A 24,095-nucleotide genomic window follows, 5' to 3' on the forward strand; every position below is an offset into this window, starting at 1 on the left:
AGCTTCCGATAATTTTGTTTAATTAGCTTCCAAGTCCATGTAACGACAAAAGGATCTGCCCATTGTTTAGGTTAAACTCCACGTTTATTTATTATATTTATTTAATTTTTTTTACCATTTTTGTATTAATGGTATTTTCAGAAATAAATATTTATTATAATTAAAAAAAATGACTTTATTTAATTTAAAAAATAATAATAACTACTCATCTTTATTGTCCGCCAATGAAAATTGGCCAGATGTCTAATTTTAATTCAGAAAAATATTATGTTTATTCCCTATCAATATATTCCTTCTTATTCAGTTTTCCTTTTCATGATATTAAAAGTAGTGGTTTATATTTTCATGGGTTCTCATGAAATTTCATCTTCAATAATTTTTTAATGAAAAAAATGAAAAAAAATAAAAAAATAAAAATATAGACGCAGAATTAATAAATTTGTAACTTAACCTAAAGATAAATATAGAATGATATTAAGTTTCGTCGATAATTATGAAATATTTTTTGTTTAATTTTATTATTATTTTTTATACGTAGTCTTTTAAAATTACAATTCTAAGAAAGAATTTTAAAATAATTTATTTTAAAAAAATTGAAGGTTATAAAACTAGGTTTAAATTAACATTAAAAAATTAAAAAATTAATTAAAAACAAAAATAAATTAGATATTGTAAGAGCTAACCCACTCTTTAATTTTTTTTTTATTTTTTTTTATATTGTTTCGAAAAAAACAATATTCTCAATAATACCATAATTTAATATCTAGATAACAATGGGCAGTGACGTGATTTCCTAATTTAATTGCATCTTTTTCAAATTGACCAGACTACCCAGAGATGTTGGGGTTAAAAGAAGGGTATTATCGTACTTTCATATAAGATAACACTGTACGCCTTGAGGCCCACGGTAACGAATTGTACATTCACGTAAAGATCGCTTCGGAATATACAAGTGAGGGAGAGACGGAAAGATGGAGAATCAACGAACGCAAAGCTTCGAGTTTCCAAGTAGAAATCTGCTCTCGCCGGGAAGTGTCCGATTCCGGCCGGAGGCAATTATTTTCAAGAGGTTGTTTCAAACTTCAGCCATATAAACTTGCCGTATACTTAAACGATTCCGGCGGCACTTCAGATTTGGTACGCTTTAATTAGTTTCGTGTTCTTCTTCGATGCGATCTTAATCATTCAACTGAAATCGATTCTTTGCTTCTTTTTCTATGTTTGCCTTGAAATAGAGAAGAGAGTTGAAATGAAAATTTATGACTCGGTTAAGTATTTCGATTCATTTATACGAAATTTCTGGTTGCTTTTCTGGATTTATCGTCCCGGAAAATTTAACCTCTCGAGATTTCCCCTTTTCCTGAGCTCTAAACATGTAGTAATCAGAGCTTAGGGCTAATTTCATTTGATTTCGATTTTGTTTTCAGTTTTAAGATCTTAGAAACTCGCGATATGTTAAAACTGTTTGGATTTTTTTTTCGGAAAACATTTCAGTTCACAGTTTAGAACTAGAGTTGAGAAAACAGAGGGAAACATCGTGTTTTTTTTTTTTTTTTTTTTTTTTTTTTTTTTTTTTTTTTTNTGTATATATAATGAAGAATTGTTTGTAGAATATTTTTTATATAATGAAGAATCGTTTGAAGAATGTTAGGTTTAACCATATTTCTTCTTGAAGGTCGGGTTTGAATTTGAACTGTGAGGCTTGACTGATGGTGCTGTTTCCGGGAGTTATTGAAGGAATGGTCAGAAACATGTCGATAAAGAAAAAGAGTAATGAAGACGGCGAGAAAGAAGCGGCTCGAGAAATGGCGAAAGAGGCGAAAAGGAACAAATCCATGATTTGTTTATCCGGAAGTGTTAAAACCAGCAAGTTTGATGATATGGCTTATGTTTGCACGAAAAGAGGAAATAAAGGAATCAATCAAGATTCTCTTGTTGTCTGGGAGGTACCTTTTTCTCTCTCTTTTTCCTTTTCCTCTTATCATCAATTCTTTTTTTTCTTCCTTTTTACTTGCCTAAATTATAATATGTGAACCTATTATGTTCATCCATGTTTGTATAAAATATATGATCATGACTTAAAAAAGCCGCTTTAATCAAGATTAGTTTGAGCAATTATTATTTTAAGTTCGACCAGATAAGATTAAATATGAGATCAGAAGATTGGAAGTTAGTTCTTTAAATTTTCTTTTACTATTTTATGAAAATAAGAACCTCTTTTAACTTATTTTCTTCGGAGTTAAGAAGGTTAGATAAAAGTCTCACATCAATTAATTTAGGGAATAATCATGAATTTATAATCAAGGAATATTATAATTATTGGTATTAGGCTTTTTGTGAATAAAGTAAAGCCACGAGAGCTTATGTTCAAATTGAACAATATCATATTCATTTAACATACTATCAGAGTCATGTCCTAAAGGTAGGCATGTCAATAGAATCCTCAAATGTCGAATAATAAATCGATTCTTTGGGATCCTTTCTTTTGGATATTTCTCAATGTTTCGATTTCACACTACGTGAAAAACAAATGAATAATCATCCGTTTTCATAAGAAATCAAAAATTCTCAATAAAGAAATAACAAAAAGTTGAAGGATATAAAATGTTTTTTCCTTCTTATTTTTACACAAATTTAGATCTATCATCTAACTTCATGCTAACTCTTAATTGGGTCTGAAAATTTTCTTAACTTTGATCCAAAGAACACGTTTATCTTTTTGACGCATATGGTGTGGCTTTAATTGCAGGACTATGGTTGCCAAGGAGACGTAGTTTTCTGTGGGATCTTTGATGGACATGGTCCTTGGGGCCACATGATTAGCAAACAGGTCAGAAAGTCTCTGCCTGTTGAATTGCTGACCAATTGGCAGCAAAACCTTTCCATGGAAGCCGACCAAAACCTTTTTCCTTTCAACATATGGAAGCAATCTTGCTTAAAATCATATGCCGCCATTGATGAGGAGCTCAAGCAACACCCTCGCATTGATTCCTTTTACAGTGGCACAACTGCTTTAACTGTGGTTAAACAGGTAATTAAGTTTTGATTTCTGTACGTTGTTGAAGATGGTTGGGATGGAATCCACATTGACTAATTAATAGAACAATCATGAATTTATAAGTAGGGAATACAACTTTAATCTTCATTGATAGAACAATTCTGAATTTATAAGTAGGGAATACAACTTCAATCTTCATTGATAGGATGTTTTTGAAAAATCAAAGACAAAACCATGAAAAGTTATGGTTAAATTGGATAATATCATACTTGTTTAGGATTATTGGAAGTGAGCCCCAAATTGGTTAATTTAGTGAATGATCATGAGTGAGTGAGTTTACCAATAAAAGAATACATCTCTATTGATATGAGGCATTTTAGGGAAGCCCAAAGCAAAACCACGAGAGCTTATGCTCAAAGTAGACAATATCGTGATGTGGAGATTCATAATTCCTAATAGATAAAATTCTCAAATGTCGAACAAAGAATTGTGGGCCTTGAAGGTGTAGTAAAAAATGATTTTGTCGAACAAAAGATGTACCTTGTGCGAGGGCTTCAGAAAAAGGAGTCTAGCCTCGATTAAGGGGAGGCTTATAGTGTAATTTGTTGGAGAGAAGGATTGTTGTGGATTATTAGGAGTCAGTCCCACATTAATTAATGGTTAATTTAGTGAATGATCATAAATCTATTATAAGTATACATCCTTTTTAGGAAATACAAACCAAAAATAAGAGAGCTCATGGTCAAAATAGACAATATCATACAGAGATGTAGTATTTTAGGTTAATGTCTATTTTTATTTATTTTTGGGGGTTTGATTGATTTTGTTCTTGCTTGTTTTGGTCTGAAACTGAATTTCAGGGCCGACATCTTGTGGTTGCAAATGCTGGCGATTCACGAGCTGTGTTGGCGGTAACTTCTGATGACGGCTGCTTGAAACCAGTTCAACTCTCCGTTGATTTCAAACCTAATTTGCCTGGTCAGACCCTTTTGTTTTTAATTTTTGAAGATTGTACGTATTCTTTAAATTTTTTTATTATGATTTCTATCTTTCAAACTGTTTAACTTTGATATCAAATTTCAAAAATTTATTATCAAATTTTAAAAAATAATAAATAAAAACTTTATCAAATAGGGCCTATTTTCTCTGTTTTTAAAATTTGGCTTGAATTTTGATGGAATTAGTATAGAGAAAACATGCTAGTCCCACATTGGTTAGAAATAGTAACGAGGCATCCAAGGTAAAAATCTCTCCCTACCATGCTGAGTTCTAAAATCTTGAAGAAAACTTCAGAAGATACAATTGAAAGAGAGGCTAATTACACGATAAATATATATAAATATATAAGAATTTGCACCCTGTTAGACGAACATGACTCTCCACAATCGTATGATCTTTGATTATAAACCAATGATCATTCCCTAAATTACCCGATGTGGAACTTTTATCATCCAACACCTCCCCTTAATCGAGTCTCGACTCCTTTGGAGTCTTAGTCATTTTTTGCTATGCCATCGAGAAGACTTAACTCATTTTCTTTTGGAGTCTTTTGTTCAACATTTGAGGATTTATCAATATATTGGCACAACTAAGTTTAGGATATGGCTCTGATACCATATTAGACAAATACTGACTCTCCACAATGGTATGATATTGTTTACTTTGAGCATAAGCTCTCATGGCTTTGTTTTGGGCTTCCTTAAAAAGCTTCATACTAATGGAGAGAGTATTCTTTGATTATAAACTCATGATCATTCCCTAAAATTAGCCTGGACTTCATCATCCAACAAAGCCAAAGCCAAATCGATGAGGAAGAAACCCATGAAAATGTGTTTAGCTAAACTAATCAATCGGCTTTTGTTTTGTTTTTCATACATTAGTTATAATAATATGCATGGGAATTTGAGAAGTGGGCTGCTTGGGTTTGTGTTAATTGCAGAGGAAGCTGAGAGAATAAAACAATCGAGAGGGCGAGTGGTATGCTTAAAGGACGAGCCGGGGGTCTACAGAGTGTGGACTCCCAACTCGGGCACGCCAGGTTTGGCCATTTCCAGAGCTTTCGGCGATTACTGCACCAAGCAGTACGGCCTCATTTCTGTGCCTGATGTTAGCCACCGAACCATTACCTCTGGAGATCAGTTCGTCATTGTGGCCACCGATGGGGTACGCCTCTCACTCCACTTTTTCCCTTATTTTCTCTTAGTCCCTGTCATTATTTAGATTATATTATAAATAATATTATTGAATTTAATAAACGTTTCAAAATTACTTAAAACTATTAAGAATTTTACACGAAAATTGAGATATGAAATGATGTGACAGTGTTAAAATAGAAATTTAGATCACCATATTAATTATATGGTCATTAACACTTTAAACTTAATTTATGTCTATAAAATAATTTAGAATTAAAGTGATTTTTAATTTTTTCCTAAATGAAGTTGATTAGAAATTTTGAATTTTCTTTTTCCCTCCACTAATTTAAATATTATGTTATTATGTTAGATAATCTATAATGTTATTATTAACTAATTTTAGTATTTATTATCATTGAAAAATGTTATATATCTAAGTGATTTAATGTAAAAAATTTAAAAATAATAGGGATTAAAATGAAAAAAAAACACCATTATGTATGAAAGTATATATTTGGCATTTATTAATTTTTGAAAAACATAATCTTTTTTCTAATTCTTTTAATATTTTTTTTAACATCTGTTCTTGTGGTTTCTTTACACAGGTATGGGACGTCATGTCGAATCAAGAAGCAGTTCATATAGTTTCTTCAACGTCAAATAGGGAAATGTCGGCCAAAAAACTAGTGGACTGTGCTGCTCGTGCATGGAAATCAAAGAAACGAGGCATTGCAAGAGACGACATGTCGGCTATTTGCCTCTTTTTTAATGCTTCCCCCACAAAAAATGATCTAGACGTAAATATATAGGTATAATATAAGACTCATTTTCCTTGTGTGTGGATTAAATATTCTCTTCATAGCCTTTTGGACACTATAAGGATAGGAATATTTATCATATAAGGTCTTAAAAGTTTAGAATATATGTTATGAGCATATTATAGTCGAATTTTTCATATATATATATATAGATATACTTTGAATAATAAAGGCACGCGTATTATACTTAAGTGTGCCATATTTAAATAGGAAGAAAGCGTTAACTTATTTTTCATTAATTTAAGTACTATATACCTTATTTGTATTATTAATTATGTAATTTCTATAAACTAATCATATAATATTCAAGACAATTTATAGCAACTTATTAAGTAACAAGGGGTAATAAATATTAAAAACTTTATGAAATAAAAATAAATCATAGACATCACAAACTTAAAATCATTAAAATATTAAAGATCGTTAAAATAATTCTTAAATTATGGAATCATAGGTCCGTAAAAACCATCACAAAATATGTATCTAAATCTTTGGTTACATTGGAGTCGAGTATGCATAGAAGTAGCACGAGCGACAAAAGTATAGGTTATTTCGTTGGCAAGAAAGGAAGTTGACTTCGTTGACCTGAATTGAAACAAAGACGCAATACACACGGAGGTGGGAATTGAAATATTCTAAATATACATTAAGGCCGACCTACTAATAGATATATATTTTTTAACACCATAAATGAAGGGTATAAGATTTGAAGTGAAAACAGTACATGTTAATTATTGTTCGGCTATACTTATATTAATAATAACATATTTGACTCGTTAAGAATTGTTGGGAGGGAGTATCTCCTTAGCTAATTCAGTGTAAAATGATGGGAGGGAATCTCTTATCGGCTAATTCAGTGTAAAATGATAAAATGATGGAGTTATGAATGAGAAATATTATTTCTAATAGACCCAGAGATATGTGATATTAAACTTAATTTTTAAAATAAAAATTGCAAAAATTTTAACTTATTTTATCGCATACCATATTTAAGTCATCACAAATCCTAATTCCTGCTCCCCTAAAGTCACTCCCCAAGTACGAAGCACTTACGCTATTGTTTGAGTTTCTGATTCTTGCGGCCAATGACTGATCGACTCGCTCTCCAATTCGCTCATCGTTCTCTCTGCCTAGGGCACTCCGCTTCGCATCCCAATCCGCTCCGAGTTTCAGGTTCAGATTGCGTTGCCTTTCTCTTTCTGTAGTGCGTACTCTCCTCTTTGCTCCGGCTCTAGTCTCGTTCTTCGAAGTAAACTCCGGGAGATATCTCCGATCAACGCGTCGTTGAACAGCGGAATGTCGAATTCCATGGTGAATGAAGCAGAACCGAAGGAACTGCGAGATGAGTCCGATTTTGAAGCCATCTTCTCCGGCGGTGATTTCATTTCCGTTTGTGGCTTTGGTTCTCTTCTCTCTGGTATGTACGATTGAGATAATAACTTGATCGTTTCGTAGTCACGATGGTTGATTTTATATTGTGACCGGTTTGTGTGTTTAATTTCTCTCTCTGTTGAAGCAGAGCGGAGTGCGTGAAGTACCTTTCCTGAACTGATCAATTTTAGAGTGGTGAGATTGAACGGCTTCAGACGCGTTTTCGGAAATGTGGCTCGTATATTCTTTGAGCGTGGCATTGCTAAACCTGAAACCAAGGTTTTTCTATTCTTGAGATTCTGTGCCTACTGTTTTATTTGTAGTATATCTGATTGGATACGGAGAAATTTTGTGAAAAGAGAAGTGAGATACATGAATAATTGATGACTGTCTTTCTCCTCTTCCATTTTCCTTTCAGTTTTCAAGTCCAGTTTCTGTTCTAATCTAATGAATCTGGCAATAATGTTTAACGACATGCTATACGTCTGAATATCAGGAGATCTCAAGCTTGTGTGCTGAGCCTTGCGAAGGAGAGACTATCATTGTGACGGTTTTCGAGATTAAGAAGTCTGAGGTAACATTAACAGAACTTCATTTAGAATAATTGAACCTTGATGTGAAGAGGAATAATTTCTTAATCTCGTTTATGCTGCCTAACACTCTCAGATTCCAGCGTTTATACAGAGAGAGATTGAGTTTCGATTTCTAGCTGTAAGTGACTGGCTCCTGTCCAATATCTTATATCTGATGAACTCTTTAAGGCCGATTTTGATGGTACTATTTGAGAAATATGTTTTTGATGTAGGTTCTACTTGAAACATTAGATGGAAAGCTATATAATAAACCAGCGGTATGTGATAATTGATGATTATGTAGTCACTAGTATTTCTGGATCACTCTTAGATCACTCTTCTTTACATGATAATATCAAGCGCAGTATTTAGTAATCGATTGATGATTTATAGTTACATTGCAGGTGCTTTGTTCTCGATCAACTGATGAGGAATTTTTCCAAGTGAGATGCAAAGGTACTCTTAAAACTATCCTTCTCAATTATACCAAACTATTCATGAATGATTATGGAAGTCAAAGTAGAAGTCTAGAAATTGAGACAAAAGAAATGCTACTACAAAATCAGAATTTCTACCAACTGCTAGCTTATATCTTCTAATATCAGGAAATAAGGACATTTTTCTTCAGCATTATGATTGTCATATTATTGACAAGATCTGGAGAGATGATATCTTACCTTGTCGCGTCTATCTTCGACATTGGTAAGTAATTTTGCAGTACACCTTCTGCATTCCAAGCAAATATTTTCCTAGAATAGCAACAGGATTCATCATGAAACATTAGAATTAAGGCAATGTTTAATTTGGTTCAAGGTCCACTGCTATACTTTATATCTATAGAAGTTGGGACCGTCATCGCATGCTTCTGTTAATTATGAACTGTATGTGTACAAAATCTTTTTGGTTTAGCATTTCAAATGCTGCTCTAGATTTATCAGAAAACCTACGCTATTGATCATAATTATCTCTTATGAGTAAACTTACAAAAAAACAAGTTTATATCCCACTGTGCTCTCTTCTCTAAAGATTTTAAATCCTTTAAAAGAAAAGATATATATGCTATAATAGTGAAGGTAGAATTTCTACGTTTATATCGAAGTATATCGAAGCATGAAACACTCATTTTTTTAGTTAATCTATCTTCTTGTCAATGATTGTGTACTCTCCATGGGTGCCTGATAACTGATTGAGGCTGTTTAATTTGTAGCTTGTTAGAAATAAATTAGACAAGTTGTAGTTTTCTAAAAAAATCAGTAAATTGTTTCTTTTCCTGAATTGTTTAGCATCTAGATTTCACTCTTCTTAATGTGTTTCTGTTGTACTTTGATGTCTGATCCATAAAGTTTTGATTCTGATAGAAATATTGGGAATAACTTTGTTCGTAATTTGTTCATGTAAACTGATATTTTCATAGTATTTTAGCTGCAAAAAACCTGGGTGAAACAGCTTATAACAACTTTCTGAATCACACTTTCCTTGGAGATCGCAGTACAACCATCCATGAATATTTAGCCTCTAGTGGTTCAGGCATTATGGAAGAGGAGCCTCCAGAATCCCTCAAGTTCCGATATGGCGGTTGATATTCCACAACAAAAGAACTGCAGAGGAGGCTTATTGATCCTTGGAAGCCTGGAGAGGTACAATCTTAACATATTGTCTTTATGTTGGGTTTGTAAGCAATAATTTATATCTTAGCCATTGTTAAGAATTTAATGAATCCAAACCATCCATGAACTTAGTATTAAGCTAAAGAATTCATTTTTGCTATGGTCCAAGCCTAGAACCTTGCCAATCCATGAATGTTCTTGTGTGCGGTGTACATAAAACTGAAAGAAGAAGAAAAAAAAAAAAAAAAAAAAAAAACCCCACNAAAAGATAACAAATAATCAAATAATAGAAAACAAATAAAAAACCAAATTATTGGTTTGGATCGGTCTATTTCTTTTATTCGATTTTTTATTGATGTGTTATAAAATAACCTAATTGAATAGAAAATTTTATTATATTATAATATCCCTTTAATTTAGCATGAATATGTTGATTTTTTTCTTAAAAAAAAAAAAAAATCAAATGCCTGATGGAAGAAATAGTAAAAACATTTTGATATTTATAGGCTCAAAACCATTAAATTTTGAATGTTCATTTGAAATTTGATTCAAAGTAGTTTTTAGAATTAGGCCTAATAAGCCCGAAGCCTAGAAAACCAAGCGGTTTGGTTATAACTTATAACTGGTTCACAAGAGTCTGTTAATTTGGTTTGGTTTAGTCTTCTACAAATTTGGGTGTTTTTTTTTTTTTTTTTTTTTTTTGTTAAATTNCAAATTTGGTATCAACCTTTTGGAAAAGGTTAGAATTTAGTATATGGTTTGAAAAAAAAAAAGTTAGAATTTCATTTATATGATTGGATAAAACTTCATAAATAGTGGATCAAATTTATTATTTAATTTTTTTATTTTAACTGATGATTTATAACCTAACCAAACTGAACCCAGATATATTTGCTCTTATTATCTCTTTTTTTTTTTTTTTTTTTTTTTTTTTTTTTTTTTTTTTTTTTTTNATGTGGACATTATTTATTAGTCGCTTTTCAGTGTGGTGGGGTTGGAGAAAACCACTTTCAAAGCAACGGTTTACTAGTGTAGTTACTCGGATGCCCTTCTCTTCAGATATTAGCGGAGATTAGATACGAGCCTTCTCTTCTTTTCTGCCAAGTGCTGCCATGAAGATTACTTGAAGCCTGCCAGCCTCATTTTGGGTTCGGAAAGTAACAAGGTAAAGGTTTCTTATTCTTTCTTTTTTTTTTTAAATAATTGCTGCTATGCATTATGGACTAGTAGTAATGATGATTTGGAAACAGACTTTTTTTTTAAAAAAAAAAAAAAAACTAAAAAAGTTTTATGCAAAACATCATTTCCCAAATCATTTTTAGAGATTTGTTTTATAAAACGATAGGAAAAATAAAGGGAAAAAACTGTTGTTTACAATGATCTTATTCTATCGAATCTCTACATGGAATGTTTTTAAAAACTTAAAACACATTTTTAAAAATATAATTGAAATGAATTGCAATCAAATGAAATTTTGTAGATAATAATTGAAGGATCAAAACAAGATTTTAATGTAATAATTATGTAAGAAATTACTTGGGTGTATCGGATACATCAATACTGTTAACAGTTTTATCTTCTCGTTTATAATATAGAGATTCAATCAAACCACTTTATGAAATTATTTATTTACATTTCGTAATTGCTGCTTGATACATCTCTTTCAAGTTGGTTGATCAACAATTCTATCATCTTTTTGTACATTGGCATGTAATGATCATTTATCATTGTTCTAGAGAGACGCAGCTTACCGTACAATCCTCTTGGCGTCTCGTATATGCCAACTCTTTCCTGCACAATCTCATTGTCATGAACGAAACTATTATCAGAATCCGATGAGGGGACCGAAACAATATGCATGGTTTTCCCAGGAGGATAGAAACGAATGTTTTCAGAAGCGTCCAGAGAAGACAATGGCTTTTCACTGCTCCCCTCCACTTCGGTAAGCATACTCTCCTCTTCTTCTACGATTTCTTTGGCTACTGCAGCCACATTGGCTTCTCGAGTAATAACATCGGTGGTGGTCCTGGTCTTTTTCTCCTGTCGCTGCAGTTCCTTCTCCAGTTCATACCACAACTCACCATCGGTAATGTCGTCGACATCGGTTGAGGAGGCAACGGTTTTATCTTCGTTGATGAGGTGGTGCCGCTCATCATCGGTGTCATGATCTGAACTATCATCATCACCCAACGAGCTAGAGCCAAACTCTAGCTTCTTTTTCTTTACAATTGTGTTATTAGTTGTAACTTCATCATCAGCAATGAGTGATTCGTGTTTTCTTTCAGTTCTCAGAGGGGCTTCAGGCAACTCCTCTGTGGGATTGGGTAAAAGGCCTCCGTTTCTTCTGCGGGCGCCCATGCAAGACCAGGAAGCCAGAGAGGAGCGAGTTCTCACAACCGCGCTTTTCACGGCAGTCTAAAAATCAACGTCAATGCCAAATCAAACAACTAAGAACAGATTTGTTCCTTTTATTTATTATTATTATTATTTAGTTCTTGATGAAGAAAGAAGAAACCTGGGTGGTGGTAGAGACTGGGCGGAGAAGGGCGCCGGCGCCGGCGACTTTAGCTTTGGCAGTAGCTATGGATGGAAGGCGTGAGCCCAGAGCACTCGCAGAGCGGTAGACAACACTGAGGACCCTGGTACGCTCCACCTGATCTCGTAAATCATTCAGCCACGATGATGCTGTCACCTAATCATAACCACTCGTAAGAATAATAATTATTTAAATAATTATAAAAATATTATATCATATTTACAATAGCATTTATAAAAAAAAAAAACTATAAAAATATCAACAAAATATGTGAAATTATTTTAACAGCCACGCAATTTTTAATTAATTTTTCACTGGAAAAAAAAAAACAGGAAATGTAGACTTTTTTTGCTCTTTGCCCCTATTTTTTTTTTTATTTATTTTAACTTTCAATTGGTTGTTTTTCGAACCAACTTTTTCAGAAATGCATTATTTGAGAAGAGGATTTTAGGGATAAATTCTAGGGAGTACAAATTAAAGAGTCGAAATATTAGGAATCTAGTCTTAAAAAAATGTTAGATCTTATCTACAGCTTGTAAGAGATTAAAATTTTGATACGCAATAAGCGAAAGAAGCTATATAAAAAAAATTAGTCGAAAACTGGGAAAATTAAGAGAAACAAATTAGAAAATTTTGAATAGGTATAATAAGTTTAATGTAAAAAGTAAGTAAGTTCTTAAAGAAAAATGTATACATTTTTTTTAATAATTTTAACCAAATTAAAAGCCTTTTTTAAAAACAAACGTTAATGAGAAATGCAAAAGAGAGAAGAAAGAAAATTATTTTTTATTTTATTTATTTATTTATTATTATTATTATTATTATTATTATTTTGCCATTGGTGAGGGAGAGAATCTTAGAGAACAAAAAGTACAGCGGTGAAGTTTGAAATTACTAGATTGTTAAGCTCGTAAAAACACTTTCTACCAATATTTTTTTTAAAAAAACAAACTTTGTTTTTTTATTTTTTAGAAGTTAAATATTTCGGAAAAGGAAATAGTAAATAATGAAATATTAATATTTAATTAATTACCTCAGATCGCAAGTCGTCAATAGAAGCCGCAGAGAAGCTGGGAACCAAATCTGAACTATTAATAATTGTTGTGATGAACTGCTTACCCGATTCTGCCAACTCCCATGTCATACAAGCCGCTACAAAAAATACAATAATCATAATAAGAATAATATAATAAGAATAATAAGAATCAGAAATTGTTAAAGCATAATAACAGACAGACCTGGGGCAAATGCGATGCAAGTGGTAGATGAGAAGTCCTTTTGTTCTCGAAGAATATATGTTAATAAAGCAGCGGTTCCTCCACCAAGAGAATGCCCAACAATCTGGATATCATAACAATCTATGCCATTACAAATGTGCTCTTCACCAAAAGTACATAAACATTCCAACTCTTTTTATTGATTTATTATTATTATTATTATTATTATTATTTAGAGCATTTTTCTTTATTTTGTTTTGTAATTCATAAGAGAAGGATTCCAAGTGTTAGAAAGATTGTAATGACAGACAATTGTTTCTCAAGATTATGTTTGTCCAGAGGAGGGAGAAAGGACGGTCTTAGTCTTACATTTGGTTGTCAAGAAAAAATGAAGGTAGAAGGCTATCAAAATTAAAATCCATTTTCTCTAAGCCTTTTTAACTATTTGGATTATAGCCCTTACTAGGCCCTCATCCCCGTGATGGTTTGGGTATGTGGCTGCTAAAAAAAGGTTTCGACACCCTTATAGAGAATGTTTCATTCCTTTTTCTCTCCAATCGATGTGGGATCTCACAATTCATCCCCTTGAGAGCCGCTGGCACATAGCCTAATATCTTACTCTTTATACCATTTGAAACAACTCAAGCCCACCACTAGTAGATATTGTCCTCTTTGTTTTTTCCTTTCGTGCCTTCCCTCAAGATTTTTAAAAGGCGTCGGCTAAGGAGAGATTTCCACACCCTTATAAGAAATGCTTCGTTCCTCCAATTGATGTGAGATCTCACATCGAGCATCTATAGTGAGATCTAGAGGGAAAGCCGAGCATCTATAGTGAGATCTAGAGGGAAAGCCTAAGGCACACCATGGTTCAATATAGCCCTGAATTATAACCTTTTCTTCTGATTTTCGGACTTTAAATCCAACCAAGGGAGTAACCTTCTGTTTGGAAAGATTTAACTCAAGGAGAAGAAATTTCCAGATATTTTCTCTATTGGGGTGAGAAATTGGGATTTTAGCATCAGACAACATCTCCTTGAAGCCTTTTCAGGATGGAGAGTGTCCAAGAAGGCAAATATTTTGTGGAATTGTGCGGCTAGGGCATTTTTATGGTGCATATGGTTGGAAAGAAATCAAAAGATCTACGAAGATTAGTCCTTCTATCTTGAGCTTTTTTGTAGAAGTGTACGGATTACTAGCTTCTTGGTGGGGTCTTAGTCATAGGAAATTCTCTTGTAATTACAACTTTTCTTCAATTTTAAGCAATTGGAATGCTTCCCCTAGCTTCTTTTCGGAGAGTATAAGGTTGTTTTTTGGTTTTTTCTCTCTTAATACACTTGTGTGTGTGTGTGTATGTATATATACATATACTGTCAGTTGGATTTGGATTCGTGAAAACAGAACATCTTCTTCTTTTACCAGTTACCCGCTTTTGTCAAAAAAAGTACTAAGATCAGTAATGCAGCACCTAGAGAGATAAGCGGAGTCAAGGCCTAAAGACTGTTTGTTTCCAATAGCAATAGTCAATTTAAAGAAAGAAGTATCTTAACACAACTCACTCATATCATATCATTCCGCCTTGGATCAAAGCTTCATTTCTATGTAAATGGAATGAACTTTTCTATGTATATATATATATATATAGATATCCATGAGAAGGGAACATAGAAAAGTTTTCTTAAAAAATGATCACCAACAGCACAAGCCAATTTTAGCCAAATATATAATTAAACATATCAAAACTAAAAGGTCTCACAATTAACAAAAAAAAGCCACAAAGAATAACAGAAAGCATCTCGGAAACATCTGGGGAAAGAAATACAATTTATCAATTCAAACATGATTATGATGAAATATAATTTATCAATTCAAACATGATTATGATGAAATGCGGCAGGCAAAACATGGTTATAGTAGAAGGAAACAGGGCAGTGCAAGGTCTAAAGGAAGAACAATGAATTAACTGAATTTACATACGCATAGATAGATCAAATAACCAGGGAAGGTAAGAAAATAACGCACCTTTATTTTGTAGTCGGGAAAATCGTCGAGACCTTTGAGTAAGCGTGGAGTGCTTAGCTTCGCAATCCAACGAGCTGCAGCAACCATCCCAAAATGTGCATATCCTAAAACCAGATTACTTATTCCACCATCGTGTAAAACTGAATGATGGAAAGGAACCACTGCACCAGTTACTGCTGTTAATGTATCTTTGATACTATGAGTGCCCCGAATCAGTAGAAGGAAGCATTTTGAATTACTGTCACGAATTATTGTAAACGCAGGCTTCAAAATCTGCAATTAGTAAAGGTAGCAGCAATTAAAAACGATGGTAAAAAACTCAACCCAGATTAAGAATTCTAACGACTGGAAACAATAAAGCTTGGAGTTTCTAAAACTACTACAACTCAAGTGATCATTGAAGAAGAAGAAGATATTCACATATTACGAATAAAGGCAAGCATCAAAACTACGGGCCATCACATTATTGTGGAATTAGCAAGATTTCAACTACAATGATCATTTAAGACCTTGGGTTTTTGGTTTTTGGTTATTTAGAATTGGACTCTTTTCTCCAAATTTATTTAAAATGGTTTTCATTTTCTTGAAGGAAATATTCAAATTCTTAGTCAAATTTCAAACACAAAAACAAGAACTATGTTTTTTAAGTTATTAAAACTTGGCTTGAATTTTGAAAACGCCCTAAGGTAGACACAACAAATAAAGAAAACTCCCGGTAATGTTTATAAAGCTTAATTTAAAAAAACTAAAAACAAACGAAAATAGTTACAAGTTTCCTACAAGAACATTAAGAATGATGGTTTTAAAATTGCTAAGCAGAGAAAAAATGGTGATATGGCCTATTAAAGAGCACAAATAAGCAAATCCCACGATGAGTACACCTGAAATGGATTTACAAGGATCAGAATCTAAAGAAGGAAGGTTTTAAAAGGTTAAATACCCCTGCTTTTGGTTTCTGAATAAGCACATCCTCCTGAGAATAGCCAGCAGATTCTAAGAAAATTGGGAACGGTTTCTTAGAGAAAAGCATGCAGAAGGTGAGCAACCGCAAGAAACTCTTCAACTCTGCGATAATTTCAGGACCTCTGAGTTGTACACTGTCGTTGCCCGCATACACATTAGCAACTTGTAAATTACCCTGCAAAGTAACGTCGCTAAGTCCAAAATACAAAAATTACATGATCTCGGAACTGATTTCAATTCACTTTCAAGATCCGGTACATGAAAAATAACAATCATCTGTAAGAGAAAAGAAAACACTACAAAATCTAAATCGGTAACAATAGATTGCGACATATGAAGACATTTAAATGTAGAACAACGTAATCTATCCGCGTGCAAGAAACGGAGGCTCCTAAACGACCACAGGAATGTGTAATTCATATTCCTGAATACTCATACGAACAGGAACGGGGAAGAAATGAAACAAGACAATGCACGTCAAACCGTGAAAGATCGATGGTCGTGGCAGAGTAACATGGCCGCTAAGTCCATGAACTCATAACTAAAATCTCTTTCGCGTTGAGTTCAAGGAAAACAGCAAGCATTCAAAATGAACGAACATACAACAAGAGAAGAAAAAAAGAGACAGAAATCCAAAACAGTGAGGATAAATTAGTACATGTCCAGTATCTTATAGATAAAAAGTAAGTTCCTATGTTGGCGTTCGAGAAATAAAGGCTCTAAACCGACCACTGGAATTTTATGTAGCTCAGTCACACTCTTGATGCGAACGGAAATGAGGAAAACCAAAAAACAACAAGAAGCGAATGTAAGTCGAACAGTGCGAGATCGCAACTCGTGGCAGAGAAACATCTCTAAATCCAGACTATCAAAATATACATTAACCTCAGGACTAAATTCACCTTCAAGTTCTGGCACAAGGAAAACAAGAGGCATTCGCAAACAAAGAAATAAAAGCACCATAGAATCGTCCAATAAATTACGGCATATCAAGACTCAAAAATCAAAATGCATCGTCCTTATGTGCACAAGAAATGAGGCTCTCAAACTTCAATCGGAATTTTGTGTAGGTTCACACTCTTGAAACGAACCAAAACGAAGAAGAAGAAAAAACAACAAAAAGCGAATGCGCGTCGTCCAGTGAAAGATCGCGAGTCGCGTCTGACAAATCGAACAACAAAAAATCTCAAGGAAACAAGAGCGCACCTGTCTCCGCATCAAGTAATTAATGCCAAATGCCAAGTCGCCGATCGGCCATTTCCCCAAGGTCTCGGCGTATGTAAACCTAAGAGTCTCCGATAGAGTAGTAATCGTCTCAAACCACGTCGCCGGCGCCTGAGCCGGCCTCCGAGAGATCCTTCTCCTTCCCGATCTAATCGATTCGGACAAATTATCACTCCGATCGTCTTCATCACCTTTTGCTGCCAATCTCCGGCTCAGAAGATAATACATAAGCAAAGCGGCTCCCGCATAGGTTGCCAATGCGCCGGCCGCCATGGTATCGAATTATGGAGATCGAAACCTCAAGAAAAAAACCATCAAACTCGAATGCGATGATTTCGTTGCAAATTAAGACAAAAACAAAACCACAAAAGTGCCTATAATCAAATGCCGATAGAATATAGGGCTCCGAAATTGGAGAATCAAGAGAAGGGAGAACAAAGGAAGAAGATATTCAGGAAGGCGGATATGATTCCTAAATTCTGGAGAGACTATTGCGTTTGTTTTGAGGAAAGGCAGAGATAAATCTTTGCTTGGTGTCTGCGACGATAGTAAGGGTAGTTTCGTCATTCTAAAAGTATGCTCGACGTTTCCATAACAAATTCCGATCGCCGAAACCAAATAAAAGCATAAAACAAAGTTTTGACTATAAAGTCAAGGGTACTGTTTATACTGTTAGCTATTTACATTATTATTTTTTCATTTTGTTTAAATATTAATTTTTTTAGGTTAAATTATACCCTAAATAAATAAATAAATATTAATTTTTTTTACTTTTAAACTTCAAAATTTATATATATATATTTTTTTTTTTTTTATGTTATTGAAATATTGTCTAATAGACAATTACTTTTTATGTTTGGCATCGTGATCTTGACACGCTCATGACCAGTTTTAAGGGAAACTTAATCCTCATATTCATTTTTCGTCCCGTTTTGTGGCTTCGTCGAACTTTAGGCGAGGTTAATCTTCGCCAACTGAACATCGCTCGTGCGGAATCTAAGCTTATTCAGCCATACATGCCGCCTGCACATGCATGTTCCATCCTTTGTACACCCAACTGGCTTGCATCTATTTTAGGTCAAGTCATACAGCTCGACCTTAATTTTACTTACGTCCAAAGTCTCGTTATTTTAAGAACACTAATAATTTTAAACTATAAATTAAATATATATTATTATTATTATTATTATTATTAAAAATGAAATATTACGGAAGTAGAATTAAAGTATTGAAGCCACGAATGGAGTGGCCATTATGTTATAAAAGGAGTGTTGTACGATGAAGGGATGAAATTAGTGGTCGGGAGAAGATAACGACAAATCTCAATAGCTGGCCGTTATTGGATCGGAGCCCGTTGAAGTGGGCCCACGTTTGCACACGTGGCCCACTTCGAAATCTTGGAAGTTCTAATTTTAAGGCGTGGCTAATAAAAAATAAAAAATAAATGCATTTTATTTTAGATAATTTCATAAAAATAACACTCATTTATTTGGTCACATTTTTTTATAAACAAATTTGTTTAATAATTGCTATTGAAACACAATAAACTAATAATTTAAATTTTGTATTTCAAACATTTATGGTCGATCGAGTGGTCTTTTGGTGGTGAGGTGTGAAGGAGATAACTCGACCACACACGGTGCCTGCGTGTGCATGTTTAATCATCTGCAACACAGCCGACTGACCTCTACATATATTTAGTCATTTGGCTCGACCTTGTCTCTATCCGAGATGAAAGTCTCTTAATGCAATGTTACATCCAATATCATCTTGAATTCCAATTAACATGACTCGTATTTAACTCCCAAGTTATGGGGTGTCGTTGGCTATCATAGCATATTTGGTCATGTCATTGAGAACAGATCAACATGTTGTTCATGTTGGATGAAAGTGTCCCATATTGGTTAATTTAGGAAATGGTCATGGGTTTATAATAAAAAAATACACTCTCCATTGGTGTTAGATATTTTGGGGAAGCCCAAAGAAAAGCCACAAGAGCTTATGTTCATAGTTGACAATATCATACCATTGTGGAGTTCCATAAGTGTTTGGTATTATTATTTTGGTTATAAAAGCATTTGTAACCGTTCAAGCCCACCACAATATATATATTGTCATTTTTGAATTTCTCTAGAACTGCTCGTTTTTTATCAGAAGCTTGTGATTTAGTTTTTTATGCAGCAAGTAGGGGCAAACAATTCTTAATTGTTGGTACCAAAAATAAAGCAGCGGATTCAGTAGCCCGGGCTGCAACAAGGGCTCGGTGTCATTATGTTAATAAAAAATGGCTCGGGGGGATGTTAACAAATTGGTCTACTACCGAAACGAGACTTCATAAGTTCAGGGACTTGAGAACGGAACAAAAGACGGGGGGACTCAACCGTCTTCCGAAAAGGGATGCCGCGGCTTTCTCGTTTTTAAAATTCTTACCAACGGCTTTCTCGTTTTTAAAATTCCTACTGTCAATATATGAATAAAAACTGTCTATCTACCCTTTTAAATATTATTTTGAGAATATTGTTTTTAAATATTACTAATTTCACAATCTTTTTTATAATATATTATTGCTCAATACAAAGTTTTTTTAGTGTTTAAGGCAATCATTATGGTTAATTAAATATTAGTAGAAGAATTTGTCAAATTTTAATTTTTTAATACATAATTGGTTTATTTTATTAAAAACGGTCGTAGTCCTCTTCATGCTTCTAGAAGTGATTAAAATATTGGTAGCCTGAGGGGAACGTTTTATTGTGTTCAAACAAATTAAATATTAAATAAATACATAATGGATCAAAATGATAGTCAATGTTCATGGATAACGTAATATCTATTAAATTTGGGATTAAAATTTTTGAAGATTAATCATTTATTTAATTATTTTAGAAATTATACTTTTCACATGTACAACTAAAAATTTATAAAATTTAAATATTAAATAATTCATAATATTCATAATGATTATTAAAATAGGATTAGAGTGGCGTGTTAACCTATTTTTGAGTTGGTTAGATTGACCCGACAAAAAAAATTTCATCCTACAAACTTAATTGAATTTTGATTTTTAAAAGTTCAACTTAATCAAATTCATAAGGGAAAAAAGATCGGGGAACGAGTATTCTTTTTGAGGGTGTGGAAACATCTCACCAGTAGACGTGTTTTAAAAACCTGAGAAGTCCAAAGGTAAAGTACAAAGAACACAATATCTGCTAATAGTGGGTTTAGGCTGTTATAAATAGTATTAGAGTCAGACATCGGGTAGAGTGCCAATAAGAACGTTGGGTGGATTGTGAAATCCCACGTCGATTGGAAAGGGGAACAAAATATTTTTTATAAGGGGTAGAAGAAAAGAGCCAGTGCCAGCGAGAACACTATTATTTATAAGGGTGTAGAAGTCTCTTCCTAACATACACGTTTTTAAAACCTTGATATTAATTAGAGAAGACCTAAACGACTCGCCGGAATGTATAACGACAACTTACGACACTCATGTACGATTGTAAAACTGCATGTTGTTGAACATCTGATGGCTCGTTGCTATGACCTTGTCGGATGTGTTTAATGGTCTCTTGACGGTCCACCATAATACACTCACTTAGGGACTTTTTACTCTAACTGTTCCAAGAGTCTCCGCTATTGATCTCGATCTCAATCTGATAGACGGATTGATTCATCCCTAATTAGTCAATTAAGAGTTTATTTAATTTGACTAAATGTATTTAGTGATAAACAATGGGAAATCAAATGGAGCTTCGTCAACGCTATCGGCATTTTCACGTTAAAAATAATTAAATTAAAAATTTAAATGATTTTTTAAAAATATATTTAATTATTAAATGGAATTTGCAAGCTTCATCTCCCAACTATAAATAGACCATTTCCGTGACCCTTCATCATAAGCTCACATCCAAAGCCTTATTACTATTAGCCAATAATTCTCTGTTTTTCTTCTGCTAAAGTTACCAAGCTGTGAGATAGCAATGGGTGTTTTCACTTACGAAAATGAGGTGACCACCGTCATTCCTCCGGCCAAGTTCTTCAAGGCATTTATTCTTGATGCCGACCGACTTTACCCCAAGATCGTGCCACATCAGCCCAAAACTGAAGTTGTCGAAGGAGATGGCGGGCCCGGAACCATCAAGATTATCACCTTCAGTCACGGTAATGTGAAATTAGCATCACTCACAATAATATAGATTTAACTTATCTAATTTTGTTTAATTTTTTATTTTATGTCTGAGGAGTTAGACATTTTTATATATTTTTTAAAATTTTAATAATTTATTAAATACAAAATAAAAAATTTAAGATGTTATTATAAAAATTAATTTTATCTCAAATAGGTCAATTAATTTTTAAAAATGTAAAATATGCTAAGAATTTGTTATACACAAATTTAAATTTAAAAAAATATCTATTAAATATTTTTAAAATTTAAAAATTTATTAGAAAAATGTGATAAGAGTCCTGTGACTTTAAATATATATTTTTATATTTTTTTTAAAAAATTAAAGGCTTAAATTAAAAGAAAAACACTAAAAGTGATAATAAATAAAATGAAAAAAAAGAATAGAATAAAATAAATAATAATTAATTTCATTTATAGCTTGGATTATATTGGATTGTAATTAGTCATAAGCTAAAAATTAAAAAAAAAAATGTATATATAAATATTTTTGCAGGCGGGCAAGTGAAATCCATAAAGCACAGGCTGGACGTAGTGGACGAAAAATCGTTGACTTACAAATACACGGTGTTAGAAGGGGAGCTTTTATCGGACAATATAGACCAAATTTCAAAGGAATTAAAGGTAACGGCGGGACCTGACGGAGGATCCATTTTGAAGAGCATAAGCATTTACCACACCAAAGGAGACCACCAAATCGACGAGCAGAAGCTCAAGATCGGCGAGGAAAAGGGATTGGGCCTTCTCAAAGCCGCCGAGGCCTACCTCCTGGCCAACCCTGCTGAGTATAACTAAACCAAGAATCAAAATATATTTCAAATAATATTAATATAAATAAATAAATAAATATATAATTACATGTATGGATTTGAATTTTTATGTGTGTTTAAGCTTCTTATAATAAGGGTTTGATTGTAATTGTGCACATGGGGTTTTTTTTATGCTTGTGAGTTGTGATTGTATTTTCAAAGGTGAAAGAATGTTAAGTCGTATTATTAAGTTTCAATAAAATAATTGAATAATGAATTTGCCTAAAATGATCTGTGTTTATTTGGATTATCAAATTTTTAGTATTTATTTAATAATTTCTTAATATATCCAAAAATAAAAATAAATAAATAAACTTTATACTTTGTTTGCAGAAAACTTGTGAATTTTATAAAATATTCGGTAGGTAAAAAATTTATTACACCCATGTTGAAAGTTTAGAGGTAATTTTACACAAACTTAAGAGCTAAAGAAACTACAAAGACCAATTGGACAAAATATATATATATATATATATATATATTTAAAAGTTCACTATAAGATCAAATAAGAAAACCCTAAGAAAGTTTTTACATTAAGTTAATGAACAAAAAGGCAAAGCTTTAAAAAGGGCATATTTGTAATATTTGTTATAGAGAGAGGCTTTCCCACTTTCTTTAACTCAAAAATGGGAAATGACCGAGACAAGAAAATGTTCATATTTTTACGGTATACCCTCGAAGCATGTTCATTTTTTTAAGGTATACCCTCGAAGCAGATCCAATAGAGAACGGGTGAGATCTGTAGCTCAGGAGATTAAAGCATATGGCAAAGGACTACGGGGTCGGGTTTCAAACCCTTGTCATCCAAAACAAGCTAAAAAGGGAAATAATTTTTCCTCTAACAAAGTGTATGTAAGGTGGTTGAATTGAGAAGCCAAATGAATACCTAAACGAATAAGAGATTGAACCTTCAAGTAAACCAAAACCTAATCCATGAACCAAATATCTTCTTGAGCTGTTTCATCAACTATCACTAGATTTAACCTTCCTACCAAACCCTAATTCATGCAATTATTGAAAATTAAAAACAATAATTTTCCATTCTTTTGTTTAATTCAATCATAAATCATGCGAATTTCAGTCTTCAATTCCAGACTTCTGGCTAATCGTAAGATTTTAGGATAAACATAACATGAAGCAAAGTCTAGGCAACTTAAAACAGCTTGAGATCAACATTATTTTCCCAAGAAAGCTTACAAGTTCTAGAGGATGAGTTGGAGACCATCTATGATTTAAGAGTAGCATTATCATATCATATTACTAAATGTTGATAAAAACAAGAGCTTCCATCTTTGCATTTATGCACATATATACTTATGGATAATAGAACATTGCATAGTTTACCTAATAACTATTGCCACCTGCTGCAATATCCAAATCAGATTGATCCATCCCGATATAACCTACGCTCGTGGTTCCATACTATAACTGGCATGGTCTCTTCTTCCGACGAACCTATACCCAATCATAACTCATCAAGAATAGTAGACATCAACAGCCCTTGTACAAACTCACATTTCTGAGCCCTCTCCTTTTCATCCTTATCTGAAGCCGCGAACCTCGAGACACTGCTGCCAATTGATAAGTTCAGGTTTCAGATTATGCAAAGAAGAAGACATATTCTATTGATGTGATGTGAATTC

At 33.0% G+C, this 24,095-nt stretch overlaps 4 protein-coding genes and 1 pseudogene across 5 annotated transcripts in view; 3 read left to right on the top strand and 2 right to left on the bottom strand.

Annotated features, from left to right (window-relative positions):
- Positions 1-928: 928 nt before the first annotated feature.
- Positions 929-6,050, top strand: LOC111499160 (probable protein phosphatase 2C 41). The gene is made up of 6 exons (XM_023150663.1): positions 929-1,137; positions 1,676-1,946; positions 2,750-3,031; positions 3,859-3,976; positions 4,938-5,161; positions 5,739-6,050. Exons 2-6 carry the CDS (start codon positions 1,710-1,712, stop codon positions 5,940-5,942), a joined length of 1,065 nt encoding a protein of 354 aa, XP_023006431.1. The 5' UTR covers positions 929-1,137; positions 1,676-1,709; the 3' UTR covers positions 5,943-6,050.
- Positions 6,051-6,989: 939 nt separating this feature from the next.
- Positions 6,990-9,484, top strand: LOC111498917 (annotated as a pseudogene).
- Positions 9,485-11,057: 1,573 nt separating this feature from the next.
- LOC111498916 lies at positions 11,058-17,969 on the bottom strand. The gene is made up of 7 exons (XM_023150274.1): positions 17,443-17,969; positions 16,214-16,411; positions 15,274-15,546; positions 13,276-13,378; positions 13,071-13,189; positions 12,017-12,193; positions 11,058-11,916 (listed from the first exon to the last, which is right to left on the bottom strand). The coding sequence occupies exons 1-7, from the start codon at positions 17,731-17,733 to the stop codon at positions 11,131-11,133; spliced, it is 1,947 nt and encodes a 648-aa protein (XP_023006042.1). The 5' UTR covers positions 17,734-17,969; the 3' UTR covers positions 11,058-11,130.
- A 3,388-nt stretch (positions 17,970-21,357) lies between these two features.
- LOC111498919 (major allergen Pru ar 1-like) lies at positions 21,358-22,443 on the top strand. The gene is made up of 2 exons (XM_023150277.1): positions 21,358-21,618; positions 22,140-22,443. The coding sequence occupies exons 1-2, from the start codon at positions 21,438-21,440 to the stop codon at positions 22,436-22,438; spliced, it is 480 nt and encodes a 159-aa protein (XP_023006045.1). The 5' UTR covers positions 21,358-21,437; the 3' UTR covers positions 22,439-22,443.
- A 1,235-nt stretch (positions 22,444-23,678) lies between these two features.
- LOC111498918 (protein DEHYDRATION-INDUCED 19 homolog 4-like) overlaps positions 23,679-24,095 on the bottom strand; it is a 4,893-nt gene continuing 4,476 nt past the window's right edge. Inside the window, exon 5 of one of the 2 annotated variants that reach the window (XM_023150276.1) lies at positions 23,679-24,020. In XM_023150276.1, the coding sequence (XP_023006044.1) occupies positions 23,918-24,020 (103 nt within the window). In that variant the 3' untranslated portion in view covers positions 23,679-23,917. Of the gene's footprint in view, positions 24,024-24,095 lie in introns of both variants that reach the window. The other variant, XM_023150275.1, reaches the window with a different exon arrangement.

Source organism: Cucurbita maxima, unplaced genomic scaffold (genome assembly GCF_002738345.1).
Source record: "Cucurbita maxima cultivar Rimu unplaced genomic scaffold, Cmax_1.0 Cma_Scf00026, whole genome shotgun sequence".
NCBI classification, from domain to species: Eukaryota; Viridiplantae; Streptophyta; class Magnoliopsida; order Cucurbitales; family Cucurbitaceae; genus Cucurbita; species Cucurbita maxima.